Below are 12,653 nucleotides of genomic sequence, written 5' to 3' on the forward strand. Positions count from 1 at the left end.
TCGTGGCTCCCCTTACCGACTTCTTTCGCCTATATATATCCATATACCCTAAAAACTTCGGGGAACAGAATAGATCGGGAGTTCCGCCGCCGCAAGCCTCTGTAGCCACCAAAAACCAATCGGGACCCTGTTTCGGCACCCTGCCGGAGGGAGGATCCCTCACCGGTGGCCATCTTCATCATCCCGGCGCTCTCCATGACGAGGAGGGAGTAGTTCACCCTCGGGGCTGAGGGTATGTACTAGTAGCTATGTGTTTGATCTCTCTCTCTCTCGTGTTCTTGAGATGGTACGATCTTGATGTATCGCGAGCTTTGCTATTATAGTTGGATCTTATGATGTTTCTCCCCCTCTACTCTCTTGTAATGGATTTGAGTTTTCCCTTTGAAGTTATCTTATCGGATTGAGTCTTTAAGGATTTGAGAACACTTGATGCATGTCTTGCATGTGCTTATCTGTGGTGACAATGGGATACCACGTGATCTACTTGATGTATGTTTTGGTGATCAACTTGCGGGTTCAGTGACCTTGTAAACTTATGCATAGGGGTTGGCACACGTTTTCGTCTTGATTCTCCGGTAGAAACTTTGGGGCACTCTTTGAAGTACTTTGTGTTGGTTTGAATAGATGAATCTGGGATTATGTGATGCATATCGTATAATCATACCCACGGATACTTGAGGTGACATTGGAGTATCTAGGTGACATTAGGGTTTTGGTTGATTTGTGTCTTAAGGTGTTATTTTAGTACGAACTCTATGATAGATCGAACGGAAAGAATAGCTTCGTGTTATTTTACTACAGACTCTTGAATAGATCGATCAGAAAGAATAACTTTGAGTGGTTTCGTACCCTACCATAATCTCTTCGTTTGTTCTCCGCTATTAGTGACTTTGGAGTGACTCTTTGTTGCATGTCGAGGGATAGTTATATGATCCAATTATGTTATTATTGTTGTGAGAACTTGCACTAGTGAAAGTATGAACCCTAGGCCTTGTTTCCTAGCATTGCAATACCGTTTACGCTCACTTTTATCACTTGCTACCTTGCTGTTTTTATATTTTGAAATTACAAAAACATATATCTACCATCCATATTGCACTTGTGTCACCATCTCTTCGCCGAACTAGTGCACCTATACAATTTAGCATTATATTGGGTGTGTGTGGGACACAAGAGACTCTTTGTTATTTGGTTGCAGGGTTGCTTGAGAGAGACCATCTTCATCCTACACCTCCCACGAATTGATAAACCTTAGGTCATCCACTTGAGGAAAATTTGCTACTGTCCTACAAACCTCTGCACTTGGAGGCCCAACAATGTCTACAAGAAGAAGGTTGTGTAGTAGACATCAATCTCTCTCTCTCTCTCTCTCTCTCTCTCTCTCTCTAAATTTTTGTTTCTCTAAAAGAATGACTTTTGTACGAGGATATATACCATGCAAAGATTTAGTCTTAAGCGGTATGTTCATATTTCAAATCTTCTTATTATTATCAACTGGCACATCTGACAGGATCATAGCTCTATATAAAGAGTCCATCGTGAATTTACCACTCACGTGTAGGTTCCAACGAAATTCATCGGCTCCTTGTGACAGTTGTACCATGGACAGTCTCTGTAACAAAGTGTTCCACGATTCAAGTGCGAGACCAATTAAATCTCTTCTGAATATCACATTTGGCGGAAAGGATTTCATTACCGTGACGATAGTATCACCTTGTGACACACAATATTGTATAGAGTCAGATATTGTTCTCTGAGTGTAGCATTTCCTAGCCACTTATCCTTCCAAAATCTAACTTCCGAACCGTCTTTTGTAGCGAAGGATCCGTAGAGGAAGAAGTATGTCTTCATAGCCATTAGACCCACCCAAAAATGTGAGTCCCCAAGCTTCCAGTATACTCGGGACACTGCCTTTGAGCCCACACATTTTTTCCTTAGAAGGATTTGCCATACCCCATTTTCCGTCAACAACAGCTTAAACAACCATTTGTTGAATAGAGCATTATTTTTAACAATACCAAGCCCCCTTTGATCTTTGGGACGACAAACCACACTTCATTTAGCCAGTCGATATTTCTTTTTCACACTATCTCCTTACCAAAAGAATCTTGATCGAAAATAATCCAATCTATGCAAGACTTCTTTAGGCAGTTGAAAGAAGAAAATCGTATATAGTACCATATTACTTAGCACTAAATTTGTGAGGACCAATCTTCCACCCAGATATAGTAGTTTGACTTTCAAACTGCTTAATCTTATTTGTAGTCTTCCCTCGACGTGTTTCCATTCAGCATTTGTGAGTCTCCGACATTGTTCAAGAAATCGGTAACTGGTAGCTGCTCGGCCTTCTTGGGAGTAGCGATTAATCGGTGAATCGACGTATTAACAGGATTAATCGGTAGATTAAAGAGGAACTTGTCAACATATTTCTTGTTTTTTACGTATTATACCATACTCTCTCATGCTCTCAGCTATATAATATACCAAAATATGCTATTGTTTGGTCAAACCCTAGCTATTGAGGTGTAAGAGGGGGATAAGAGGGGTTACGGGCCAAAAATTTTGAGCTTTGTTTGCCCACAAGTTAATGGGCCAGCAACGAGTAATCGGCCTAAGAACCGATTAATCGGTCTGACAGGCCAATTAATCAGCCTAAAGAGTTAACACGATGAATAGGTGTTATTTGATTTGGCCACCCTATGAGTAGCGATTAACTGGCCCGTTAACTGATTAATCGGATGAATTCTTGAACAGTGTCTCCGATAATGTATCGGTATCCCCAAATAACTGATCGGAAACTGGCCTAGCCCGCAGCCAAACAATTCAACATATAGGTGAGCCTCATCTTGGGCCTCGCCAAAGCAAAATAATTTACTTTTATGGAAGTTTTTGTAAGACCTGAGAGGTATTCGAAGGCTGATAAAATTAATTATTCATTACCTTCTCTAGGTCATGATCCATAAAGAGAATTGTATCGTCGGCATATTGAAGGATAGAAAGTCTACAATCAACAAGATGATTAACTACCTCATCAATTGACCATCAACCTTTGCATGCTCAATCATGATAGCTAACATATCAGTCACTATATATATCAACTATCATAGGCGATAATGAGTCACCTTGTCTCAATTATTTCTTCATTTGGATGTAGCGGTCAATGTCATCATTGACTTTAATGGCCTTTTGTTACTGTTTAGATCTCAGGAATTATTTTTGCAGGAGAGATCTCTAGGAGATTACATGTATATACTTATGTAGCCATTACATGTGCAATAATCCTACACCCACGGACGATTTACACATGTTTTACGAATTCTTCCGACTAATTCTCTCCCCTCCTCCCCCTGGGTTTAGCCGGGGTCGGCCGCTCCATCCCTATTTTCCAATCCGTCCCACATTTGCCCATCCTTTAAATTTGTACGTTATATTCCATAGGTCTGGCCTTACTCTTAGATGTTTATAATTGTATGCATGAATAAATTTTCCCCTTTTGTTAGGGTTTATCTCCTATCGGCGGCGATTTGCCACCATTGAGATCTTTTCCCTATTCCTCGATCCTCCCATGATTATGGCTCTAACTAACTCAAAGGCGATCATACATTGTTGCACCATCTTGATTGAGGAGTTGGGGAAGGAGGAAGGGTTTAGGGTTGGTTGCCTAATGAGTCAGTTTGTCGGGTGAGGAGAAAAGCAATGGATCAACGGGCGTTTGGTTCAAAGAAAGTAGATGCTAGTTAGGTGGAAGCCAGGATGAGAGAATTGGGGTTGCACGAGGAGCATCTAGATGATACCAATTTCTTTCAGTTTACGCGCATATCTCTACTACTAGGGAGTTTGCGGTCATGATGGTACATGGTGGTTTGGTTTGATTTCGTACGCTTGTTGGTTTCACGATACTTATGGTGACTATCATTCTATGCATGAGACAACCATGTTAATTATGGAAAGTATAATCAAGCATTGGACGAGAGGATCACATTAATTATGGAGAGTATCATTCATTAGAGAATCAGTCATTGGAAGACAGAATCACGTTAATTATGATGAATATTATTATTTTTGGACGGAAAGATCACGTTAATTATAAAAAAGTATCATCGAATATTGGATGAAAAGATCACGAGAATATGTATGCCTCCGCACCGGCAATTAGTTAGTTCGGAAATTGAGGTGCAGCAAGCATACATGACCATCGGTTTCAATGGATGCATGAAACATAGGTTCTATGAGATGCACGCAATCTAAACAACATGAGTGCGGACTTCTTGCCGCCGAGCTCCTGGCAGCTGAATTTTTTTTTTTTTGAAAAAAGGCAAAAATCAACATCTTATGTTTCAAACAAATTTGGAAAAAGTACACACCTACATAGAGGTGTATACTACTCTCTCCGTCCAATAATATAAGACAGTATTACATCCAATGTGTGCATGTTTGTAAAATTTTCATGATGAAATACATTTGGGTGTGAGCTACACAAAAAATCACGGACTTTTACAATTAATAGTTCACGTGCTAAAAATACATGATTTTCCATTTTTCTTTTCTTTTGTAGCTCAAATATGAAAGTATAATCCTGAAACTTTACAAGGATGTAGAAAACATCCATATGTACATGTTCAGTTTTTTCCAGATCTATTTAAACTTTAAAAATCGGTTTTTTTTTTTTTCAATATCGTTGCCAAGAGCAATTTCCGAAACAACAACACCTCTAACGTGCTCTTGTCATGGGCTAGACCCAAATGAGGCCCGCTCATTACCCAGTCAGACCCAATAAAATTTGGTTCCCGCTCCCCATCTTCGTCGGCCGGTCCGTTTCCCCACAAAGTCAGCGGAAAGAGGAAAAAAGGAAAGAAACAAGAAACCCCACCGGCGCCGCCGCCCCCGCCCGTAACCGCTCCCCGTCCCCTGCCTCCTCCTCCCACCGGAGCAAGCCTGCCACGTCCAGCGGAGGGAGCCCTCCCTCGTCGGCGTTCCCCTCCTCCTCCACGCCTCCACCGGACTCGGGAGGATTCCCCTCGCTGGTGAGCAAGCCCTAGCTTTCTTGGATTGCTCCCCCGCCTCTGCCACGCCGCGGACAGCCGAATCCGGCCGCGTGTTCCTTCCGTGATTTCGAACCTAGTTTCCGCCGGTAGGGCTCGGCTCTCCCCGTGGCCCAGGTACCCTCGACTAGTCAACCTGTAGCGCGGGTTGCGGTTTGTTTTGGGGGGAAGATTTGGTCGCTCCGTGTAATTAAAATTTCCCCTGTTCTTGAACCGCTGGTACTGGAGATCCGGGCATCCGGTGGAGAGTAGTAAGAAGACCACGGGGTCTTTTGACCCAATACCTCCGACTTGCATCGGGTGGTTTGATTGAAAACTGGGCATTATCTTATTTAGGAAATACGTACTGAAAAAATGGGGGATTTGCTGGGCACCATGTTCAAAACTGGTGATTCTCTATTTTGGGAAGTACGTACTAACAAATCGGGGATTTTGCATACGAGAAGGTACCACACAAAGGGGTATCAGTAGTTGCTGCAGATTTGCTTCTGTAATTTATAGTAGCACTCAGACAGGTGCTCTTTGAATTTTATGGGGTGTTAATAATATGCTGGAGATTTTCTTTTTCATGTATAGGATGCTTCTCATGATCTCTTTGAACATTATCTCGGAAGTTTGTTTAGAAATAAAAGAGAGCGTCTTGTCTGTTTATCGCTCTACATTTCTGCGCTACGTCACGAACATTTAACACATACATGTAGGGATCCTGTCTTCAGCGTGGTAGTCAGTTGTGCATTTCCTTTTATGGGTTGTGGAGTCTGTGCTCTCTTTTGCGTTGTATATGCTTTTTGGTAGAGTGTGGGTGGTGGCAAATCAAGTGAAGCATTTTCAATAAATGATGCTGTATTTGGTACTTTCAGATTGAATAGACCATCCTTTGTTGATCAGTTAAGGTTATTTACCTACTTCCACTTCTGGCTTCTGGTTTTACTTTGTATTCATGGATTTTTCTTCTATTTCATGAATATATCCAGTGTATGCAATGGGGAGGAGTTTAAGAGCGGGACGCCATGCAGAACTGGAAGACTCTGTGGCAGATCCTGTCAGCGAAAAGCAAGCCTTCAGAGGGTGGAAGCAGTATGTGAAAGAACTCAACTCGAACACACTCCCACCATTTCTCACCCGCCTTTGTGACCCTGACAAGCCATGCTCATACTCTGAGGAGGAGCTCTTATGCGTGTTTGAGACTGCTGCGGAACTCCATGGCTCCAACATTGTGCCACATATCAGCCAGATCGTTTCAGCCATCATTAGAATCATGTCTTCAGCCACAGGGTCCTTGCATAGTGTTGGTTGCTCCAAGGTGATACGCACATTATCACGCTATGTCATTGATCCCCTGGGAACAGAAGAAGAGAAAAGTGGGATCATTAGCTCTCTCTGCAGTCCCTTTTCTGGTTGCTTGATGAGCACTAAGGAGAGTGTATCTTCTGGTTCTGCTCTCTGCGTCACTGCACTTATCCAGTCCAACAATTGGCAATTTGCATCTCATGAGTTAGTTAACGACATCTGCTTAAAAGTCTCAGGGGCCTTAGAGGAGGTACGCTGCCAGACCATTTCACACTTAGGCTTAGTGGTTGCTCTATTAGAACAGAATTGGTTGACACTTGAGCCTTACGGGCGGTCTTTGATAAGATCAGGCTTAAGTATATTGGACAAGAGTACTAAAGCAAGCAATTCTCAGATGATCATATCATCCATTCAAATGATACACTCCATCATGAAGACTTTGGATTTGAGCATCATATCTTCTGAGATCAGTAGCATTATCCAAGCTATGGAGCAATTGCGGGATCATTGCATGCCAGATATCAGCACTCCAGCTTTTCAGGCAGCTGAGACTGCTAATAAACTGTACAAGCAGGAAGAGTGTGGACATGGCAAAAGAATTAGTCCATTGGCAAAATTTCATGATGGAAGACATAGGAGGAGGGGATCATATTCACATTCTGTTATGGATGATGCGGAGATAAGAGACTGCGGTTCAAATGAATCTCTGTACGATGATACACAATCTGTTAATCGGTTCAGAGACCATGATTCCCAACCTTCAGTGGGGCAATACTCAGGTGTACCTGTAAGTGCACGGGTAAGGAGACGACTGTTGGGTAATGGTTCTGACAGACAACATCAAATGTCCAGTGATGAGTTTCCTCGCACTATTGTATCTGATTATCGTGATGGTGTCGGTGTGATAGCACAATATGGTTCTGCTGGTCTGCTAGATAAGTCAGTGAGGAGGTATTCAGATGTATCAACAAGGATTGCTGATCCATGCCCTATGTGTTTAACACCCCGAACTACTAATCGATGCTCTCAGGTATACAGTACATCTTAATTGATTGATGACTTGATTGCCTTCTCATATGTATGAGCAATTATAGTAACTTTGGGGCTTATCGTGTCAAGATATGGTGTCTGAGTTAGCGTTTGTACTCTTTTCTGGAATGGTATCTTTCAAATGATAGGAATAACAAACTTTTTGATGTATGGTACAAAAGGAACTTACTAATTTCATGCGCAAAACAGATGTCCTCCACGTATACAAAACAGATCCTCCACATGTATGTTGTAGATTGCTTATGATATTTCCATTGATGCATTGAAGAACTGTTTCTTAGTGGTTCCATTTTATACATGCTTTTGGTCTGCAGAACGAAATTGCAGAAACCTGACCTTTTTTTGGTACAAATAAATTTACTGCTCTTTCTCTTTCTCTTTCATGGACTTGTTTCAGATATCAAGGCGAGGAACTTTCTCAGAAGACGTTTGGATGCAGTCAACCCCAAGGAAGCAGCTCCAGTTTCATAGCTCTAGCAGTGAATCAAAAAGAGATACTCACAGATTACCCGACAGCCCATCTCTGAGACGGATACGGCACTGTTCAGGACAATGTACAAATGGTGAAGTTGAGGAAAGGAGCGGCTACTGTGATTCTGTTCAGCATGACAGCCAGTGTCATGCACAGAGCAATGATACCTCGATAGAAGATCTGAAGCTACCACCAACCAACAGTGAGCGTTCTGACAGTGCAGGCGAATCTCGAAGCGAAGAATGTCGAGCTGAGAACGAGAAGATGACCAGAGTCAGGAAAGGGAGCAGAAACTGCTCTGGCACCCTACTTTTTCTCCTTGTCTGTGCTGTAGTGATACTGGTCGTTGCGCTCTTGCTAGCTTGGTGGAAGGAGGATCAGAGGGAGCTGTATGTTGTACCCACATAGTAGCGTCTTTCTGCCTGTATGCAGGTTGTTCTGCGATGTGTGTTGACTTTGGTGTAGATTGCGAGTTAAAGTGGGGTAAAGGTTGAGAAGTTGTGTCGATTTAGTCGAACGATAGATGATAGTGATAGTTTGCTGGATTGTACATTCTGATTGTTGGCATGAATACCATGATAGTTTTGTGTTCAGTGTGAAGCTGAAGCGTAGCACGTAATATACCTTTGCTGCATTTTCTGAATTACTCTACTTTATAGCATTTGTTTTACAGAGTATATGCAGCTACTGTCGCAGATACTTGAGTGGCATGTAGAGTATACTACTGGTCTTGATGGTATTGTTCACCCAATTTCATTATCACCTGGATAGAAGTATCAAATGAAGCTAGATTGACAAGGAAATGCTAATGTTTCCGCAAACTGTTTTGTTACAACTGCTTCTGGATAAATTTTGGTCCAAACTTCTCACTGTTTTGTTCATAGTCTGCGTGTTCATTGGTTTGTTGTTGCTCCATGAATGAGAGCATAAATATTTTCTTCCATGCGGTTATTTTTTCCCTATAATTCATAGCTGCTGCAAACAGGTTCATAAAACCACCATTTTTGTTCCACCCGTAATCTATGTGTACATATATAGGATCAAGTGTTTTGTTCAGGTGGTTATTTTTTATTTGCTTTTGCTATTTTGACAAGGAATGATTTCAATTTTAAAGGAATCCAACCAAGCTTATATAGCTGCAGAAGGAAGTTTTAAGAAGAAATCAAGCTGCTAGCCAATAGAGTAAAAAAGAAGAAATTCTGTGGTTTTCCGAGTTGGGTAGATGCATTCCACTAGCTCAGTGGTTTTGTTGCACACTATTCTTTCTTTTCTTGCTAGATCTTTGGTTAGCTTGTACTTCCTCTGTACGGAATTAGTTGACGCTCAAACGGATGTATCTAGACGTATTATTATTATTTCAAAAAAATATTATGCAACAGGAGAAATCATGCTGTTTTTGAGGAAAAAAAAGACCATCTACTCACACTCTAGAGTACAGTTGCTAATCAAATAATTAACAAAGCACTCATGAAAATATAACATTTCTTTGTTTTTATTACAAACCAAGACAAGCCGTCCAGCTTGATCGTGAACAAAACACCAAGCTAGAGGAACCAAGCAGCAATCTAGTGCTACTTGCTTCACACACCAATCCAAACCAATCCAATCCAATTCAGTCAAGCATACTCACACCATGCATAGCTTGGTGACGAAAGCACACCATTTATTCCTCCATCAAAAGTACGTAGCAACACCCTCACCATGCCGCAGATGGAGCTTGTAAACCACACTTAAAAGCCAAACACCGACAAACTAGGGGAAACAATCCATAGAGTTGTGAGTGAGATCACAACTTAATTGTAAGCCGCTTGACCTCTTTTTGCATCAAGATTACCTAGGAAATGAAGAATGTGAATAGAAAACATTGATTAATCTGATAGTAAATAAAAAACAATGACACCTGCTTGCTCAATCTATCAATGCACGGAACAAAATCCATGTCCGAGCAAACTGTACCTCAGAACGGAGACCCTCGGGAGGGTCTTCTTGTAGTAAGCTGAGTGGCATGTCTCAAAAAGCAATGGTTCATGGTCAGCCTCGGGGCCGTCCCACTCGAGCCTATCCCACCAGTCCTTCTCGCAGTCCACCACCGGCTTGGGGCCTTGGCGCGACACTGCTGGTAGCCGTCTCAGGCCCCAACAGTCCCTAAGGGTGATTGTCTCCAGCACCGGTGCGACCAGTGATCTGACCCCGCATATCTGCTCTAGCCTGTGGAGATGATATAGCCTGATGTGCTTTAGCTTCTCTAATGTGACACCAGATGCTATCTCTTGAGCGCGCTCATTGGTGGCCAGTGGGAAAACATGCTGGAGATTTTGGCAGTATGCGATCTGAATGGTCTCTAAGTTTGGCATTGGGAAAGAAATAGGGAGGACAAACACCAGCCTAGGACAGTTGTGCAAGTATACGTCTTGTAGGTTTCGAAAGCTGTAGAAGGGTAATGTAATATCTCTACCCCAGATGCAATAGGCCATCGGGAGATCAGATGCAGAAAATACCCTTATTCTACTAAAGCTTTCATTTCCAGCCCAACTTGGGAAGAGAGTGTGAAGGTTGGGGCACCTCTCAACATGACACCATTCTAAAAGCAGCCAAGATCTTCTTGATGCTGGAAGGTTAGCTGTGATTGAGATATTGTCATGCACATGCAATGATTTCACTCTATACTCTATGAAATTTCTGTAATCTGCATTGACATTCATACTCTCCAAATGGTGGCTTCCTTCACCAATCTCTATATGGACACTCAAAGGATAAAGTCGTCGGTGGTCCCACACCAAGGAAGAGCGTGTGACAGTATCCTTGTTAATGACAATATCGATGTAAGGTAAGAAGGGCCCTACTGGAACCAAACCCTCTAGGGTAGTCCCAATATCCTCAATACTTTTGGAGATGTTGACTTGGCTTTGGATCATAGTAGAAATATGGAGGTGCACCTTGGGGTCATACCGATCGAGTCCCTTTATGACAGACCAAATGAACCTTCCATCTGTAAAAGCCATGTGTCCCTCAAAGACAGGGGGCCTCTGTTCTCCACAGTGGATCACTGGTCTAGTCTTCCCACGAGTGTCGACATGTAGAACTTCCAGTGAAGGGTTTCTTCCATCCCAGAGTAGGCTACGGAGTTGCTCACAACCCAACAGGAATAGCTTCTTGAGCCGTGCAACATCCTTTGCACCGAGGTCAAGTGTTTTAATGGCTGTGCTAGAAAGGTCCAACTCCTCAAGATTGGGCAATGCATGCAAGAACACATTGCGCAATCGAGCGCAACCCTCTAGGGAGATCCTTCTCACCTTGGCTTCTGGGACGTTGCGAGACTTGGGACGCAGTTCTTTTTCTGTCAACTGTATGGGATGTATCCACTTCTCTGCTGGGCCATAACCATGGAAGCTAAAACTCTCGAGCAGTGGAGCGGCTCTTCGAATACAACATGTTGCAAGCTGGAACAACCATCAAGAACTAGCATCTTCAAGTACCGTGCCGATGTCATTGATGGCAATGATTCCAAATGAATGTTACCTGACAAGTCAAGGAGCTCAATATTCATCATATCTACCGAAGGGCATGTGTCCATCGTGATCACATCTGAGGATTCGGTTACCCGGAGCTTGTGAATGTTCTGTAGCTTTTCCCATGCTTGACTTACATACCTCCATGAGACACCCTTGGTATTTACTTCCCTAAGATTGGTCATCAAATCTATCATCTTTGCCAACAAGACAAACTCCGTGAAGCGTATGTCAAGCACCAACAGATCTGGGAAATATGGCCCTCCACCTTGATCCTCCCTTGTGTTTGTGCAATGGTCAAGCCAAAGGAATCTTAGGTTGTGACAACATCGGAAAGGAGGGTGTAAGATTAGGGAAACCACCCGTTGTGGTGCCTTGTATTGATCAATATATATAGGTTACAAGGCAGAGTTCGTATCGTACAATATACGGACACCTATACAAGGACTACACATATACAACCGTATAACTATACAAAAACAATACGGTTATATATTCTAGCACCCTCCCTCAGTCGTAAACGGGCGTCGGCGAATGTTAAGACTGTCCCAAAAATCCAAAAAGAGAGGAGATGGCAATCCTTTGGTGAAAATGTCCGCAAATTGAGAAGAACTCGGAACATGAAGAACCCGGACCTCGCCTGTGGTGACACGGTCTCGCACAAAGTGTAAATCGATCTCCACATGCTTGGTGCACTGATGATGAACGGGATTCTGTGTCATGTAAACAGAGCTCACATTGTCACAAAACACCACAGTGGCACCAGTCACCGGTCATTGAAGCTCCTGAAGAAGCTGCCGTAACCAACATGTTTTAGCCACGACATCTGCAACTGCCCTGTATTCGGCCTCGGCGCTGGAGCGAGAGATCGTGTGCTGCCGCTTAGCAGACCACGACACCAGGTTAGTGCCAAGAAAGACACAATAACCTGAGGTAGACCGGCGAGTGTCAGGGCAACCTGCCCAATCAGCGTCAGAATAGGCCAGAAATTTGTTGGAGCTGCGCCGAAACAAAGTGAGGCCATGGCCGGTGGTGCCGCGGATATAGCGAAGCACACGCTTCACAAGGAGCAAATGATTAGCCCGAGGATCATGCATATGAAGACAAATCTGCTGCACAGCATAAGAGATGTCCGGCCGAGTGAACGTGAGGTACTGAAGACCGCCTGCAATACTACGATACTCGATGGGATCTGCAACTGGATCACTGGACTTGGCTGAAAGTTTGGAGGTAGTATCAACGGGAGTAGAGATGGGTTTGCACTGCAACATGCCAGCTCTGTCAAGAAGA

General features: G+C 43.1%; 1 protein-coding gene across 1 annotated transcript; it reads left to right on the forward strand.

Annotated features, from left to right (window-relative positions):
• The first annotated feature begins 4,805 nt into the window (after positions 1-4,805).
• LOC109760572 (protein SINE1) lies at positions 4,806-8,497 on the forward strand. Its single transcript, XM_020319382.4, has 3 exons — positions 4,806-5,024; positions 6,017-7,362; positions 7,780-8,497. Exons 2-3 carry the CDS (start codon positions 6,025-6,027, stop codon positions 8,260-8,262), a joined length of 1,821 nt encoding a protein of 606 aa, XP_020174971.1. The 5' UTR covers positions 4,806-5,024; positions 6,017-6,024; the 3' UTR covers positions 8,263-8,497.
• Positions 8,498-12,653: the final 4,156 nt, after the last annotated feature.

This window comes from Aegilops tauschii, chromosome 5, assembly GCF_002575655.3.
Source record: "Aegilops tauschii subsp. strangulata cultivar AL8/78 chromosome 5, Aet v6.0, whole genome shotgun sequence".
NCBI classification, from domain to species: Eukaryota; Viridiplantae; Streptophyta; class Magnoliopsida; order Poales; family Poaceae; genus Aegilops; species Aegilops tauschii.

What these genes read in the sequence shown, in the direction of transcription:
- LOC109760572 (XM_020319382.4), top strand. Translation starts at nt 6,025, where the DNA reads ATGGGGAGGAGTTTAAGAGCGGGACGCCATGCAGAACTGGAAGACTCT. An exon ending in CTACTAATCGATGCTCTCAG is followed by an intron (nt 7,363 to 7,779) that starts GTATACAGTACA and finishes GACTTGTTTCAG; the next exon opens with ATATCAAGGCGAGGAACTTT.